The sequence below is a fragment of the Aquarana catesbeiana genome, linkage group LG04, assembly GCF_042186555.1.
Source record: "Aquarana catesbeiana isolate 2022-GZ linkage group LG04, ASM4218655v1, whole genome shotgun sequence".
Classification (NCBI taxonomy): Eukaryota; Metazoa; Chordata; class Amphibia; order Anura; family Ranidae; genus Aquarana; species Aquarana catesbeiana.
Genome location: NC_133327.1, coordinates 690,633,203 through 690,651,195, shown reverse-complemented (window position 1 = coordinate 690,651,195; position 17,993 = coordinate 690,633,203). Strand labels below are relative to the sequence as shown.

Below are 17,993 nucleotides of genomic sequence, written 5' to 3'. Positions count from 1 at the left end.
TCATCCCTATTTTTTATTTTTTTTAACTTTTTCTGTTATTTTGTCCTATTTGTTGTTTGCTTCACAATAAAAAAAAAAAAGATCTTCAAAGTTGTGGGCATGTTCTGTAAATGAAATGATGCAAATCCTCAAACAATCCATGTTAATTCCAGGCTGTGAGGCAACAAAACAGGAAAAATGCCAAGGGGGGTGAATACTTTTGCAAAGCACTGTATAGAAGAAAAAAATTTTTTTTTTACTATCCAAAAACGAGGGGTGGAGAGGTGATCTTTCGTTTAAGACCATCTCTCAAAAGTGGGTGGAACTCCGCTTTAAGGTTAAAAAAAAAAAACAGAAAAAAAAAATATCTTTAGCCTTTGTCCAATCTCTAAGTCGTCCAATCCCAGCCGTCTATCCTAATGGTCAGGAAGTCCACATGACGATCGCTCAGTGGTGGCTCAGTGGTCGACACTCCCGTCTTGCAGTGTATGGCCCCGGGTTCCATTCCAATCATCTGCATGGAGTTTGTATATTCTGCTTGTGTTTGTATAGAGTTCCCCCAGCGAACAAGATAAGGACAGGGTGACCCCCTCCCCCTCCCGGCCCAGGACTTGGCCCAATGTTCTGTGTGCACAGCTGTGGCAGAGATATGGGCCTGAACTCTCCATGAATGGATCTGTGTGCTCTATAGACTGTTCCCAAATGCCATTTACAAAGGGGCGCTGTGCTCTTCCCCGCACATTTGGCATTTATTAGGGGCCATGAAATGTGTATTTCTAGGAGAGACTCTGATCGGCACGTTGATAACGCTGTCACATTGAATTACATGTTTTTAGGATGGGGTTGGAGATGAAAGCCGTGGCCTCCAGCACTTCTACTCACTGTGAACCAGGAAACAGAAGTCTTTCCATGTCAGCAATAGAGTCAGCTTTGTGAAGCCCTCGGCGTCGTATTCCACCACACCGCTGCAGAGACACAAGACAGCCAAAGATCAGCAACTTCCCCACCAACATACAATCGTTTATTATAGACAATCATACACAACACTCCACTATTCACATCTATATCTCCTCCTAGCGGGTCTGCAGCACCGGGGTCCAGGGACTAATTCCATCTGTTTCCATCAGGAGGTCCGATTTCTTCCATAATCCCCTTTCACACGGGCGGATCGATCAAACCATCCATTGACCTCTATGGAGCGGCGGATGTCCGTTTGCACCCGCCAACATCCGATCTGATCCGATAAAAAACAGACAAATGGGGGATCCGTCCCCCCCATACGTCAAATGGATCAGATCGGATGACAGACGGATGTAAACAGGCAGGTGGTCTGTTTACATCCAACTGCCCATAGAGGAGAGCGGGCTGTGTCCGTGTCCTGTCTACATCAACAGAGCGGACACAGACCTGTCATCTGCCTGCTCAGTGAGTCCGACAGGGGCCTAAAACCGATCGTTTAAATCAGGGGTCTCCAAACTTTCTAAACAAAAGGCCACTTTACTGTCTGTCAGACTTTAGGGGGGCCGGACTGTGGTCAGAAAATTCCCTAGAATTAGTGGGAGCAAACAATGCCCCATCATTGGTGTCAGTGGGAGGAATAGTGCCCCATCATTGGTGTCAGTGGGAGGAATAGTGTCCCATCATTGGTGTCAGTGGGAGGAATAGTGTCCCATCATTGGTATCAGTGGGAGGAATAGTGCCCCATCATTGGTGTCAGTGGGAGGAATAGTGTCCCATCATTGGTATCAGTGGGAGGAATAGTGTCCCATCATTGGTATCAGTGGGAGGAATAGTGCCCCATCATTGGTGTCAGTGGGAGGAATAGTGTCCCATCATTGGTATCAGTGGGAGGAATAGTGTCCCATCATTGGTGTCATTGATAGAAAAAGTGCCCCATCATTGGTGTCAGTGGGAGGAATAGTGTCCCATCATTGGTATCAGTGGGAGGAATAGTGTCCCATCATTGGTGTCAGTGGGAGGAATTGTGCCCCATCATTGGTATCAGTGGGAGGAATTGTGCCCCATCATTGGTATCAGTGGGAGGAATTGTGCCCCATCATTGGTGTCATTGATAGAAAAAGTGCCCCATCATTGGTGTAATTGGGAGAGATAGTGTCCCTTCCAGTATACACAGCATATCAGTACATCATGACAGACTTACCCGTCATACGGTGTCCTCCCAGCACAGCACTGGGACAGATCCAGCGGGCCCCCGGGGGTTCCATCGCCGTCAAGTCTTCCTTCCGGGTCTCGTGCCTTCAGCCACTTGATAGGCCAGGCCGTGATGACGCCACACCCACGCATGTGCACCGGAGTCACATCACCATGCCACGGATCGGGGCGGTAAATGTTCGCTGACATGCGTGGCTCAGTGAACATGACAGGCAGAAGGATGCGTGTATAGAAGAAGCGACCAATAGGGTGTCTTCTGTCATAAATACCCCGCCTCACAGCTATTTGTTTAAAACACAACTTTACTTCCTCTTTAAGGTAAAAAATATTCTGTGTGCAGCCCCCCTCCCCCATCCCCCCCCGTATACTTACCTGAGCCAATCACGATCCAGCCCTGTGCCCGAGAGCAGCGACTCTCCTCTCTTTCCTCACTGTCAATGGAGGCAGCAATGGGAGACAATGAGGCTGATTTACTAAAGATAATAAGACTTTGCACTCTGCAAAAGCATTTGCTCCAGAGCTTAGTAAATGAGCACAAGCTCTGCTGACTTCCATCATCCAATCATGTACAAGAAAAAATGCTGTTTTTTTTTTCCTTGCATATGATTGGCTATTCTTTGCAAAGTAAAGCTCCTCCTCATTTACTGAGCTCTGGAGCAACTGCACTTGCAGAGTCTATTTGCCTTTAGTAAATCAACCTCATTGTCTCCTGCTGCTGTCAATATCAGCCTATGAGGAGAGAGCAGGAGGCAGGGGGGTCGAGCTGTGATCTGTGTGTCAATGGACACACACGGCCCGGCTCAGGATTGAGCCAACACTAGTGCCCCCATAGGAAGCGGCTTGCTATAGGGGGCATTCAGCAGGGAGGAGGAGCCAGCAGTGTCAGTGGGGACCCCAAAAGAGGAGAATCGGACTTTTTTGTGCAAAACCATTACACAGAGCAGGTACAATATCTGACAAAAGTAAGTACACCCCTCAGTCACATTTGTGTAAATCTTTTCTTCTATCTTTTCATGTGACAACACTGAAGAAATGACACTTGTCTACAATGTAAAGTAGTGAGTGTACAGCTTGTATAACAGTGTAAATTTGCTGTCCCCTCAAAATAACTCAACACACAACCATTAATGTCTAAACCGCTGGCAACAAAAGTCAGTACACCCCTAAGTGAAAATGTCCAAATTGGGCCCAAAGTGTCAATATTTTGTGTGGCCACCATTATTTTCCAGCACTGCCTTAACCCTCTTGGGCATGGAGGTCACCAGAACTTCACAGGTTGTCACTGGAGTCCTCTTCCCCTCCTCCATGATGACATCACAGAGCTGGTGGATGTTAGAGACCTTGTGCTCCTCCACCTTCCGTTTGAGGATGTCCCACAGATGATCAATAGGGTTTAGGTCTGGAGACATGCTTGGCCAGTCCATCACCTTCACCCTCAGCTTCTTTAGCAAGGCAGTGGTGGTCTTGGAGGTGTGTTTGGGGTGGTTATCATGTTGGAATACTGCCCTGCGGTCCAGTCTCTGAAGGGAGGGGATCATGCTCTGCTTCAGTATATCACAGTACATGTTGGCATTCATGGTTCCCTCAATGATCTGTAGCTCCCCAGTGCCGGCAGCACTCATGCAGCCCCAGATCATGACACTCCCACCACCATGCTTGACTGTAGACAAGACACACTTGTCTTTGTCCTCCTCACCTGGTTGCCCCCACACACGCTTGTCACCATCTGAACCAAATACGTTTATCTTGGTCTCATCAGACCACAGGACATGGTTCCAGTAATCCATCTCCTTAGTCTGCTTGTCTTCAGCAAACTGTTTGTGGACTTTCTTGTACATCATCTTTAGAAGAGGCTTCCTTCTGGGATGACAGCCATGCAGACCAATTTGATGCAGTGTGCGGCGTATGGTCTGAGCACTGACAGGCTGACCCCCCACCCCTACAACCTCTGCAGCAATGCTGGCAGCACTCATACGTCTATTTCCCAAAGACAACCTCTGGATATGACGCTGATCACATGACCTCAACTTCTTTGGTGGACCCTGGCGAGGCCTGTTCTGAGGGGAACCTGTCCTGTTATACCGCTGTATGGTCTTGGCCACCGTGCTGCAGCTCAGTTTCAGGGTCTTGGTAATCTTCTTATAGCCTAGACCATCTTTATGTAGAGCAACAATTCTTTTTTTTCAGATCCTCAGAGAGTTCTTTGCCATGAGGTGCCGTGTTGAACTTCCAGTGACCAGTATGAGAGCGTGAGAGCGATAACACCAAATTTAACACACCTGCTCCCCATTCACACCTGAGACCTTGTAACACTAATGAGTCACATGACACCGGGGAGGGAAAATGGCCAATTGGGCCCAATCTGGACATTTTCACTTAGGGGTGTACTGACTTTTGTTGCCAGTGGTTTAGACATTAATGGCTGTGTGTTGAGTTATTTTGAGGGGACAGCAAATTTACACTGTTATACAAGCTGTACACTCACTACTTTACATTGTAGACAAGTGTCATTTCTTCAGTGTTGTCACATGAAAAGATAGAAGAAAAGATTTACACAAATGTCACTGAGGGGTGTACTTACTTTGGTCAGATACTGACTTTATAACATGTTTGGTATTTAAAATCAAAAATTCTTTAGAATCACTTTAATGACATAAGAAGAGGAAAGAATCAGCTCAGAAAAGCTGTAAAAAGGAATCAGCGAAGGCTACAGAAAGACTTTCCAGTCATTTGGAAAATCTCAGTCACGGGTAACAAGTACCAGAGATCGTCCTTCCCTTCTACAGGTCCCTCTGAACTGTCCAATCATCACATCAGGTTCAGGTGGGCGGATGTTAGATTGTCAGCTCCTCCGGGGCAAAGACCAAGTGGGCAGGTGAATGTTCTGCAGAACTCTCAGGAAAGCCGGAGGCAGTAAAGTGATGATTGTGTTATCTGAAGCAGCACCTTCCTAGGAATGCGTCTCACCTCTTCACAGGAAATCAGTTAAATCAAAGCGATCGACACAACGCACAGCGTCAGATTCTGCAGAAATGTTTGTGTAATATCTTCAGCCGCGCATGCATACAGCCGCCACCCCCACCCCGCTCTGCAGGGAGCCGAGTCCTGCTGGTGGGAACTTTCATAGTCATGGAGGGTTTGCACTTCCCTCAACCCTGGAGAGACGCAGATCGCTGGCCGAGGATGGAAAGAATTCTTAGGAAAAAAATTCTCAGAACATTTCTTTGTCGTTTGAAAGATTTCATTTGTTTTTGATTGATTTTGGAATGAATGGACTTTACTGAACGAAAACCACATTCACTGCTAGAAATCTGTCCGCTTGAGAAAATGTTTCCATCCTATGCCTTCGACTTTGCAGGACAGACCCGGGACAGACGCAAGAGAGACACAGGACAGACCCGGGACAGACGCAGGAGAGACGCAGGAGAGACGCAGGACAGACCCAGGACAGACGCAGGACAGACGCAGGACAGACCCAGGACAGACGCAGGACAGACCCAGGACAGACCCAGGACAGACCCAGGACAGACCCGGGACAGACCCGGGACAGACCCGGGACAGACCCGGGACAGACCCAGGACAGACCCGGGACAGACCCGGGACAGACCCGGGACAGACGCGGGACAGACGCGGGACAGACCCGGGACAGACGCAGGACAGACGCGGGACAGACCCGGGACAGACGCAGGACAGACGCGGGACAGACGCAGGACAGACCCAGGACAGACCCGGGACAGACCCAGGACAGACGCAGGACAGACCCAGGACAGACCCGGGACAGACCCGGGACAGACCCAGGACAGACCCGGGACAGACCCGGGACAGACGCAGGACAGACGCAGGACAGACCCGGGACAGACCCGGGACAGACGCAGGACAGACCCGGGACAGACCCGGGACAGACCCGGGACAGACACAGGACAGACCTGGGACAGACGCAGGACAGACGCAGGACAGACGCAGGAGAGACGCGGGACAGACGCAGGAGAGACGCAGGACAGACCCAGGACAGACGCAGGACAGACGCAGGACAGACCCGGGACAGACCCGGGACAGACCCGGGACAGACGCAGGACAGACGCAGGACAGACCCGGGACAGACGCAGGACAGACCTGGGACAGACGCAGGACAGACGCAGGAGAGACGCGGGACAGACGCAGGAGAGACGCAGGACAGACCCAGGACAGACGCAGGACAGACCCGGACAGACCCGGGACAGACCCGGGACAGACGCAGGACAGACGCGGGACAGGCGCAGGATAGACGCAGGACAGACCCAGGACAGACACAGGACAGACCCAGGACAGACGCAAGACAGACCCGGGACAGACGCAAGACAGACCCGGGACAGACCCAGGACAGACACAGGACAGACGCAAGACAGACCCGGGACAGACCCAGGACAGACGCAGGACAGACCCGGGACAGACCCGGGACAGACGCAGGACAGACCCAGGACAGACCCAGGATAGACGCAGGACAGACGCAGGACAGACGCAGGACAGACGCAGGACAGACCCAGGACAGACCCAGGACAGACGCAGAACAGACGCAGAGCACGGCTTTCCCTCCCAGTTCCTATCAGATAGGGTGAATGCAGAGCGGTGCGGTCCGCTTTGCGTGCGTTCCAGTGAGGAAATCTGCATACTCCCTCACAGCTCCGCACCTGCGTTTCGGTGTGAATGAGACACGCAGGCAACCATTGTTTTTGATTGATTTTGGAATGAATGGACTTTACCGAATGAAAACCACATTCACAGACCCGGGACAGACCCAGGACAGACGCAGGAGAGACGCAGGACAGACGCAGGACAGACGCAGGAGAGACGCAGGAGAGACGCAGGAGAGATGCAGGACAGACCCAGGACAGACCCGGGACAGACCCGGGACAGACCCGGGACAGACCCGGGACAGACGCAGGACAGACCCAGGACAGACACGGGACAGACCCGGGACAGACCCAGGACAGACGCAGGACAGACGCAAGACAGACCCGGGACAGACCCAGGACAGACCCAGGACAGACGCAAGACAGACCCGGGACAGACCCGGGACAGACCCAGGACAGACCCGGGACAGACGCAGGACAGACCCAGAACAGACGCAGGACAGACGCAGGACAGATCCAGGACAGATCCAGGACAGACACAGACCCTGGACAGACCCAGGACAGACGCAGAGCACTGCTTTCCCTCCCACTTCCTATCAGATAGGGTGAATGCAGAGCGGTGCGCTCCAGTGAGGAAATCTGCATACTCCCTCACAGCTCCGCACCTGCGTTTCGGTGTGAATGAGACACGCAGGCAACCATTGTTTCCTGTGCGTCTCGCAGAGACCTGTGGATTTTTTTGTGCAGAAAAACGCAGGTCGCTGCAGATGGTGCGAACGAACCCCAAATCTTAGCAAAATTAAAAAATAATAATGCAGTACATTCACATTCCTCCATTTGTTGTCTCTTTTAAAATGCTGCAAATACAAAAACACACCTGCAGATCCTGCCAGAAGTCTAGAGCGCTCCTAACTTCCTGTATAAGCTGACAGCTCTGTCTCTGCTGCGCTGAATTCTAGATCGGTGTGGTCAGCCCTGCCTGGGTTCTCTGTGCTAGACTACATTCTATCATTTAGCTTTCAGAATCGCAGCGGCTGGTGTGCAGTGCGATCCGGCTGAGATCAGCGCTGAGCTTGGCGGATCACACGTTTCCTTTTTTTTCTTAAACAAACTTTATTGAGATGTGGCACAGACAATGTAATATTGTAACTGGCAGATGTGCGGTGCGAGGCAGTGGATTCCCTTGCACCACACTGATAAGAAGTACTGCATGCACCGCAGTGTACTGGTGTGAGCCGAACACATAGGAGACGCAGTGGGAATGCACTGGAATAGCCGGCCAAGCAGTCCCACCGCATCCGGTGTGAGTCTACCCCAAGGCCACCCACCACAATTGCAAATGGACCAGCAAGATCGAACTGACTTACGTTCCAAAGTGACTGAGGAAGGCGGCGATATATTCTCTTCTCTTGTGATAACCTTGTATGACGTACTGAACCTGCAAAACAACCATGGATACATTAGTACATAGTGCTACCTATTGTGTACATGACTATAAAAGTGATTATAAAGTCTCATTTTTTTTTTTTTAAATAACAAACATTTTATACTTACCTGCTCTGTAATGGATCCTCACAGAGCAGCCCGGATCCTCCTCTTCTCGGGTCCCTCTTCGCTGCTCCTGGCCCCTCCCCCTGTCGAGTGCCCCCCACAGGAAGCAGCTTGCTATGGGGGGCACCTGAGCAGAGCTGAAGCTCCGTGTGTCCATTCAGACACACAGCTGCTGTTCGGCACCACCCCACCTCTCTCCTGATTGGCTAACTGACTTTGATTGACAGCAGCGGGAGCCAATGGTGCCACTGCTGCGTCTCAGCCAATCAGGAGGGAGAGTCTCGGACGGCCGAGGAACTCGTGGACATTGCTGGGCAGAGAGGGACCTCAGGCAAGTATTGGGGGGGGGGGGGGTAAGGGGGGGCTGCATAGAATGCACCTTCTGCCTTTACAGCTCCTTTAATAGTTACCAGTCCCCACAGTTATTCAGCCACTACAGGAAGTGCCTTCCTTGACGTGTTTCACCACTGCTGGCTTGCTAACAAGGATAGAACTCCCCCTGTCCTTGTGAGCAAGCCAGCGATAGTGAAGCGCGACAAGCAAGAAGGTTTCCAATGGAGAGGTATACGTATGCAGTTTTCATCTTTTGATGAAGTAAATAGAAGAGCCAAGCTTTGGACTGGGGGTGTAGACGGGCTGGGGTGGCTTTGGACTGAGAGTGGAGACTGGCTGTGGTGGCTTTGGACTGGGAGTGGAGACGGGTTGTGGTGGCTTTGGACAGGGAGTGGAGACGGGCTGCGGTGGCTATGGACTGGGAGTGGAGATGGGCTGTGGGAGCTTTGGACTGGGAGTGGAGATGGGCTGTGGGAGCTTTGGACTGGGAGTGGAGACGGGCTGCGGTGGCTATGGACTGGGACTGCAGACAGTCTGAGGTGGCTTTGGACTGGGAGTGGAGACGGGCTGTGGTGGCTTTGGACTGGGAGTGGAGACGGGCTGCGTGGCTATGGACTGGGAGTGGAGACGAGCTGTGGTAGCTTTGAAGTGGGAGTGGAGACAGGCTGTGATGGCTTTGGACTGGGGGTGGAGATGGGCTGTGGTGGCTTTGGACTGGGAGTGGAGACGGGCTGTGGTGGCTTTGGACTGGGAGTGGAGACGGGCTGTGGTGGCTTTGGACTGGGAGTGGAGACGGACTGTGGTGGCTTAGGACTGAGAGTGGAGACGGGCTGTGGTGGCTTTGGACTAGGAGTGGAGACGGCTGTGGTGGCTTTGGACTAGGAGTGGAGACGGGCTGTAGTGGCTTTGGACTGGGAGTGGAGACGGGCTGTGGTGGCTTTGGACTAGGAGTGGAGACGGGCTGTAGTGGCTTTGGAATGGGAGTGGAGACGGGCTGTGGTGGCTTTGGACTCTTAGTGGAGATGGGCTGCGGTGGCTTTGGACTGGGGGTGGAGACGGGCTGCGGTGGCTATGGACTGGGAGTGGAGATGGGCTGTGGCAGCTTTGGACTGGGAGTGGAGACAGGCTGCGGTGGCTATGGACTGGGAGTGGAGACGAGCTGTGGTAGCTTTGAAGTGGGAGTGGAGACAGGCTGTGATGGCTTTGGACTGGGGGTGGAGACGGGCTGTGGTGGCTTTGGACTGAGAGTGGAGATGGGCTGTGGTGGCTTTGGACTGGGAGTGGAGACGGGCTGTGGTGGCTTTGGACTGGGAGTGGAGACGGGCTGTGGTGGCTTTGGACTGGGAGTGGAGACGGGCTGTGGTGGCTTTGGACTGGGAGTGGAGATGGGCTGTGGTGGCTTTGGACTGAGAGTGGAGATGGGCTGTGGTGGCTTTGGACTGGGAGTGGAGACGGGCTGTGGTGGCTTTGGACTGGGAGTGGAGACGGGCTGTGGTGGCTTTGGACTGGGAGTGGAGACGGGCTGTGGTTGCTTTGGACTGGGAGTGGAGAGGGGCTGTGGTGGCTTTGGACTGGGAGTGGAGAGGGGCTGTGGTGGCTTTGGACTGGGAGTGGAGACGGGCTGTGGTGGCTTTGGACTGGGAGTGGAGACAGGCTGTGGTGGCTTTGGACGGGGAGTGGAGACGGGCTGTGGTGGCTTTGGACGGGGAGTGGAGACGGGCTGTGGTGGCTTTGGACGGGGAGTGGAGACGGGCTGTGGTGGCTTTGGACTGGGAGCGGAGATGGGCTGTGGTGGCTTTGGACTGGGAGCGGAGACGGGCTGTGGTGGCTTTGGACTGGGAGTGGAGATGGGCTGTGGTGGCTTTGGACTGGGAGTGGAGACGGGCTGTGGTGGCCAGGTCCTGGTTCCTCCGTGCGGATTGAAAGGAGTAAGTCTGGAGTGGAGCCATAGATTTGGGAATGTTTCCACTACAGGAAGTGTTGCTTTTTTCATTAACAATGGAAGGCAACAATAGGCAGACCTTGTGATGTCACTCATAAAAAAAAAAAGAAAAAAAAGAGACTTGACTTTGGAACATCTCCCCTTCCATTGTATGGTCTGTATGCAAAGTCTATGTGCTGCAAAAACGCCACATTCCCGACAGTATAAAGAGAAGATGGCCTCAGCGTCTCCCAAGCCATGCCCTTTGAAGCCTTCTGCAAGGAGGTAGACCTCTAAGCCTGCGACATGACGAAACGCGTCAATGGGCATGGCTTGTTTTTCAAAGTAATTGATTTCTCAGCAAAATAAAGCTTTTGTATAGTTTGTGGAGCTCAGATACAGTTTAGTTCCCCTTTAAGGAAGGTGACCTGGGAGGAGGGGGGAGGGCAAGCAATGTTCTTCATGATTCTATGAGAAATGGAACTGACATTTATAGTGGAAGTTCATCGATGACCGTAGCTGCGGGATAAATGAAGGTACGCGTTTCACCTAACACTGACGTAGCCACACCTGACACACTGATCATTAGAGGTGAGATATTGTCCAAACATGGTCTTTTCCCTGGAGCTCCACTTAAATCATCCAATCATATGCAACCCAGTACAAACATCACAGGCCATCACACTGGGTACAGTGTCCGGGTACAGTGTCTGGGTACCCCTAATAAAGGGGGTCCAACCCGCTACTAGCAAGGGGGACCTAATAAAGGGGGTCCAACCCGCTACTAGCAAGGGGGGACCTAATAAAGGGGGTCCAACCCGCTACTAGCAAGGGGGACCTAATAAAGGGGGTACAACCCACTACTAGCAAGGGGGACCTAATAAAGGGGGTCCAACCCGCTACTAGCAAGGGGGACCTAATAAAGGGGGTCCAACCCGCTACTAGCAAGGTGTTCCTAATAAAGTGGCCGGTGAGTTTATATTCCCCACCCAGAAATGTAGAAACCCACTCAGCAGTAATTAGTGATATTGAATACAGAGACACTCGGAGGATGGAGAATTATTGTAGAAATGGTAACAATGTTTCATAACAGGCTCCAGTTTCGGACTGACATCATCCCCTCATCACATACAAAGGACATCTGATAACAATGTATCCAATGCTCTATTATATACAAGGAGGAACCAAAAATAGATTACACAGCTAATTATACACCAACAACGTGTAATACGGTGCGGATGGGAAGTATTTCTCCCTCCCAGTCGCTCCAAAAGAAATAAAATCAAAACAGATACAATAAAGCACAATGGGGGGAATTCATCCGAAGTGCAGCAGCTGTGCCCGACAACCAATCAGCTTCTAGCTTTTTATTTACAAAGCTTAAAGCGATTGTAAAGGCACAATTGTTATTTTTTAACCTCTTCCCGCCTAAGGGTAAAACAAATATTAATGCCTAAAAACAATTTTGCAACTTTGACATGTGTAAGTAAAACTGTACATATCATCACTGCTACTTTGTATATCCAGATGGATTATTTCCCGTTTTATTTCAGGACAAATTGGGCTTCTATTGGTGGTAAATAGAAATGGATATCTCCTGATTTATTTTGTATTATTATCAAAGGAAAACTGGCCCAAAATAGTAAAAAAAAAAATGTTTTTTTAAAATCTAGACTATATTGTCAAAAGTATTGGGACACCTGACTTTACACACACATGATCTTTAATGACATCCCAGTCTTAGTCCGTAGGGTTCAATATTGAGTTGGCTCCGCCCTTTCAGCTATAACAGCTTCACCTCTTCTGGGAAGGCCGTCCACAAGGTTTAGGAGGGTGTCTATGGGAATGTTTGACCATTCTTCCAGAAGAGCATTTGTGAGGTCAGGCACTGATGTTGGACGAGAAGGCCTGGCTTGAAGTCTCCGCTCTAATTTATCCCAAAGGTGTTCTATCGGGTTGAGGTCAGGACTCTGTGCAGGCCAGTCAAGTTTCTCCACCCCAAACTCGCTCCTCCACGTCTTTATGGACCTTGCTTTGTGCACTGGTGGGCAGTCATGTTGGAACAGGAAGGGGCCGTCCCCAAACTGTTCCCACAAAGTTGGGAGCATGAAATTGTCCAAAATGTCTTGGTATGCTGAAGCCTTAAGAGTTCTCTTCACTGGAACTAAGGGACCAAGTCCAACCCCTGAAGAACACCCCCACACCCCTGAAGAACACCCCCCAATGATTTGGACCAGTGTACAAAGCAAGGTCCATAAAGACATGGATGAGCGAGTTTGGGGTGGAGGAACTTGACTGGCATGCACAGAGTCCTGACCTCAACCAGATAGAACACCTTTGGGATGAATTAGAGCAGAGACTGCGAGCCAGGCCTTCTCATCCAACATCAGTGCCTGACCTCACCAATGCTCTTCTGGAAGAATGGTCTAACATTTCCATAGACACCCTCCTAAACCTTGTGGGCGGCCTTCCCAGAAGAGTTGAAGCTGTTATAGCTGCAAAGGGCGGAGCCAACTCAATATTGAACCCTCCGGACTAAGACTGGGATGCCATTAAAGTGTCCCATTGCCGGCCTCCCCCCCCGGAGCCCTCCTGCACTTCCCCTGCGCCCTGGAGGAATTGGCTGCTGGGTCTGGGCTGCCCGGGCCTGTTTTTTGTCCCAGTCCGGGCTGCACACACATCAGGAGGGATGAGCTTGTGCGTTCTTCTGTACAACTGATTGAAATAACGAGTAATCTGCCATACAACTGAACGATACACAACCTGGATTTATATAGAATATCCCCCCATAAACATAATAGATTTTCTCCTGAGAAATACATTGTAACTTGTATGGGATTATTTATTAGAAGACGGTTTTGGGGAAGGCTCTGCTCTGAGGACGTCTCTCAGCACTTCTCCGGCACGTGTCGTCTTTCTGGAGATAGAGATCTCATGACTCTGGGCAGACTCCCATCCGTGTTACATATGAAATTGGACTCAGCTTGTCTCCTCTCGTGCTCTCGGTGATGAAATCCTCGCTCTTGGCCGGCGATGGGAAAGGAAAGACCGTGCAATGTGTTTGTTCTGGCAGCCGTGGAGTCTCAGCTGCTCACAGCGATGTCACCGAATATACCAGAGCCGTGTGTAACCTTCCATCACATCCCCAGAGTCCACCAACATCTCACCTCCTGGATACCCAACACAGAACGCCGGATCTACTGCAAAGGGCACGAGCTGAGCTCCAGGCAGAGATGAGACACATATAGCCGACTAGCCATAACATTATGACCACACACCTAATATTGGGTAGACCCCCCCCCATTCCTGACCTGTCCAGGCATGGATCTCACTAGACCTCTGAAGGTACGTTGTGGTATCTGGCACCAAGCTGCCAGCGGCAGATCCTTTAGGTACTGTATGTTGGGAAGTGGGGCCTCCATGGAATCGGACTTGTTTTACCAACAGATCTCACAGATGCCCGATTGGATTGAGATCTGGAGAATTTAAAGGCCAAGTCAACACCTGAAAGTCATTGTTCTGCTCTTCAAACCATTCTTGTACCATTTTTGCAGTGTGGAAGGGCGCATAATCCTGCTAAAAGAGGCCACTCCCATCAGGGAATACCGTTTCCATAAAGAGGTGTACTTGGTCACCAACAATGTTTAGGTAGATGGTACGTGTCAAGTACCATCCACATGAATGGGAAGAGCCAAGGTTTCCCAGCAGAATATTGCCCAAAGCATTACACTGGGAAAGGGAAGGCTCATTGATGAAGAGGGGGGTGGGGGGGAATGCTCATTGATGGAGGTGGGGAGGGAAGGCTCGTTGATGTAGGTTGGGGAGGGGCTCTTTGAAGGAGGTGGGGGGGGAGGAAGGCTCATTGATGGAGGTGGGGGGGGGGGAGGCTCAATGATGGAGGTGGGGGGGAGGGAAGGCTCATTGATGGAGGTGGGGGGGGGGGAGGCTCAATGATGGAGGTGGGGGGGAGGGAAGGCTCATTGATGGAGGTGGGGAGGGAAGGGTCAGTGATGGAGGTGGGGGGAGGGAAGGCTCATTGATGGAGGTGGGGAGGGAAGGCTCATTGATGGAGGTGGGGAGGGAAGGCTCATTGATGGAGGTGGGGAGAGGAAGGCTCATTGATGGCCGTGGGGGGAGGGAAGGCTCATTGATGGAGGTGGGGAGGGAAGGCTCATTGATGGAGGTGGGGAGGGAAGGTTCATTGATGAAGGGGGGACTTATTAATGGAGGTGAGTAGGGAAGGGTCAGTAATGGAGTAGGGGGGAGGGAAGGCTCATTGATGGAGGTGGGGGAGGAAAGGTTCATTGATGAAGGGGGGCTTATTGATGGAGGTTGGGAAGGGAAAACTCATTGATGAAGGGGGGGGGGGTTCATTGATGGAGGTGGGGAGGGAAGGCTCATTGATGGAGGTGGGGAGGGAAGGTTCATTGATGAAGGGGGGACTTATTAATGGAGGTGAGTAGGGAAGGGTCAGTAATGGAGTAGGGGGGAGGGAAGGCTCATTGATGGAGGTGGGGGAGGGAAGGTTCATTGATGAAGGGGGGCTCATTGATGGAGGTGGGGGAGGGAAGGTTCATTGATGGAAGTGGGGGAGGGAAAGCTCATTGATGGAGGTGGGGAAGGAAAGGCTCATTGATGAAGGGGAAGGAAGGCTCATTGATGGAGCTGGGGGGGAGGCTTATTAATGGAGGTAAGGGGGAGGGAAGGCTCAATGATGGAGGTGGAGGGAGGGAGGGAGGGTTCATTGATGAAGGGGGGGAAGGGAAGGCTCATTGATGAAGGGGGGGGCTCATTGATGAAGGGGGGGGCTCATTGATCGAGGTGGGGAGGGAAGGCTCATTGATGGAGGTGGGGGGAGGAAGGTTCATTGATGAAGGGGGGGGCTCATTGATGGAGGCGGGGAGGAAAGGCTCATTGATGGCGGTGGGGGAAGGAAGGTTAATTGATGAAGGGGGGGGCTCATTGATGGCCGTGGAGAGGGAAGGCTCTTTGATGGAGGTGGGGGAGGGAAGGTTCATTGATGGAGGTGGGGGAGGGAAGGTTCATTGATGGAGGTGGGGAAGGAAAGGCTCATTGATGGAGGTGGGGAAGGAAAGGCTCATTGATGGAGCTGGGGGGGAGGCTTATTAATGGAGGTAAGGGGGAGGGAAGGCTCAATGATGGAGGTGGAGGGAGGGAGGGTTCATTGATGAAGGGGGGGAAGGGAAGGCTCATTGATGAAGGGGGGGGGGCTCATTGATGGAGGTGGGGAGGGAAGGCTCATTGATGGAGGCGGGGAGGGAAGGCTCATTGATGGAGGTGGGGAGGAAGGTTCATTGATGAAGGGGAGGGGCTCATTGATGGGGGCGGGGAGGGAAAGCTCATTGATGGAGGTGGGAAAGGGAAGGCTCATTGATGGCGGTGAGGAGGGAAGGCTCATTGATGAATGTGGGGGAAGGCTCATTCATGGAGGTGGGGAGGGGAGGCTCATTGATGGCGGTGGGGAGGGAAGGCTCATTGATGGAGGTGGGGGGAGGAAGGTTCATTGATGAAGGGGGGGCTCATTGATGGAGGTGAGGAGGGAAAGCTCATTGATGGAGGTGGGGGAGGGAAGGCTCATTGATGGAGGTGGGGAGGGAAAGCTCATTGATGGAGGTGGGGGAGGGAAAGCTCATTGATGGAGGTGGGGGAGGGAACGCTTATTGATGGAGGTGGGGAAGGGAAGGCTCATTGATGGAGGTGGGGGAGGGGAGGCTCATTGATGGCGGTGAGGAGGGAAGGCTCATTGATGAATGTGGGGGAAGGCTCATTCATGGAGGTGGGGAGGGGAGGCTCATTGATGGCGGTGGGGGAGGGAAGGCTCATTGATGGAGGTGGGGAGGGAAGGCTCATTGATGGAGGTGGGGAGGGAAGGCTCTTTGAAGGAGGTGGGGAGGGGAGGCTCATTGATGGAGGTGGGGGAGGGAAGGCTCATTGATGGAGGTGGGGAGGGAAGGCTCATTGATGGAGGTGGGGAGGGAAGGCTCATTGATGGAGGTGGGGACGGAAGCATCATTGATGGAGGTGGGGAGGGAAGGCTCATTGATGGAGGTGGGGAGGGAAGGCTCATTGATGGAGGTGGGGAGGGAAGGCTCATTGAAGGAGGTAGGGGGAGGGAAGGCTCATTGATGGAGGTGGGGAGGGAAGGCTCATTGATGGAGGTGGGGAGGGAAGGCTCATTGATGGAGGTGGGGAGGGAAGGCTCATTGATGGAGGTGGGGAGGGAAGGCCCATCAATGAGCCTTCCCTTCCCATCTCCACATCAAAGAGCTCCCCCCCCTCCCATGACCCTGTCACTGGTTGGATGATTCTCCTTCCTTGGAGCACTTTTGGTTGGTCCTGACCATTGCACAGACCGGGAACATCCCACCAAAGATGAAGTGTTGGAGTTCCTCTAGACATTATAATTTGGTCCTTGTCAAAGATTACTCCAATCCTTACACTTGTCCAGTTTTCTGCTTTTAACACATCAACTTCAGGGACAACATGTTCACTCGCTGCCTAATATATCCCACCCACTTTCAGATGTCATTGTAACCATCCACGTTATCACTTTACCTGTCAGTGGTGGGAATGTTCTGGCTGATGGGTGTAGATGGGGAGTTGGTAGAGTCCTGAAATCTGCACAGTCCTGTCCTGCCTGGCCAGGTAGACTGACATTTGTTGCAATTTCATTTTAACTTACAGGTCTCCTCACCAAACTCAGCCTGTGATTGGACAGTGAAAGGGGAAGCAGCACAGCGAGAAGCTCATCTCTCTGGAACTCTGCTCTCTCCTCCTATCAGCATGCTCCTTGCACTGAAGCACACTTGCTTACTACTCCGCCCTTCCCCTCTCTAGACTCTTTTGTACAGGGACTGCAGGAGGCGGATACCGGGGGGGGGGGGGGGGTCACACTCAGGAGCTTATATACCCCCCCCCCCAAATATCTCCCTTTGTAACCAACCATTCAGATGAACTGAGAGCAGAGAGTGTAAGTGATGAAGAGTGATAAGCTTGAGTGAAAGAACACATCTCTGGCATCCCTTTAGACAAGCATGTTTCTCCCTGCTGGTAACAGGATGGTGCAGACTTTAGCTGTGATGATCAGTTGCTGATCCAGAAGAAGGTCTGAGGAAGTGAACAAGCAACGGATGGGCTGACTGCATACAGAAAGTCTACATTACGTTGTGTTGCTATGGCTATTTTAGTGATTTTTATAGTATAACTATCCCATCTTATAGATCTTATGGAACTCCCTACCCCAATCTGTCCAGAGCCCCTACCATCCGACAGCACTCCCTACCCCAATCTGTCCAGAGCCCCTCCCATCCTATGGAACTCCCTATCCCAATCTGTCCAGAGCCCCTCCCATCCTATGGCACTCCCTACCCCAATCTGTCCAGATCCCCTCCCATCCTAGGGAACTT

At 51.9% G+C, this 17,993-nt stretch overlaps 1 protein-coding gene across 4 annotated transcripts in view; it reads right to left on the bottom strand.

The window, feature by feature from the left end:
• The window catches only part of BABAM2 (BRISC and BRCA1 A complex member 2), a 289,298-nt gene that overhangs the window by 81,454 nt on the left and 189,851 nt on the right, over positions 1 to 17,993 (bottom strand). For all 4 annotated transcript variants that reach the window (XM_073628773.1, XM_073628774.1, XM_073628771.1 and 1 more), the window contains exons 9-10: positions 8,129 to 8,199; positions 862 to 944 (exon numbers count right to left, since the gene is read on the bottom strand). In XM_073628773.1, the coding sequence (XP_073484874.1) occupies positions 862 to 944; positions 8,129 to 8,199 (154 nt within the window). The remainder of the gene's footprint in view (positions 1 to 861; positions 945 to 8,128; positions 8,200 to 17,993) is intronic.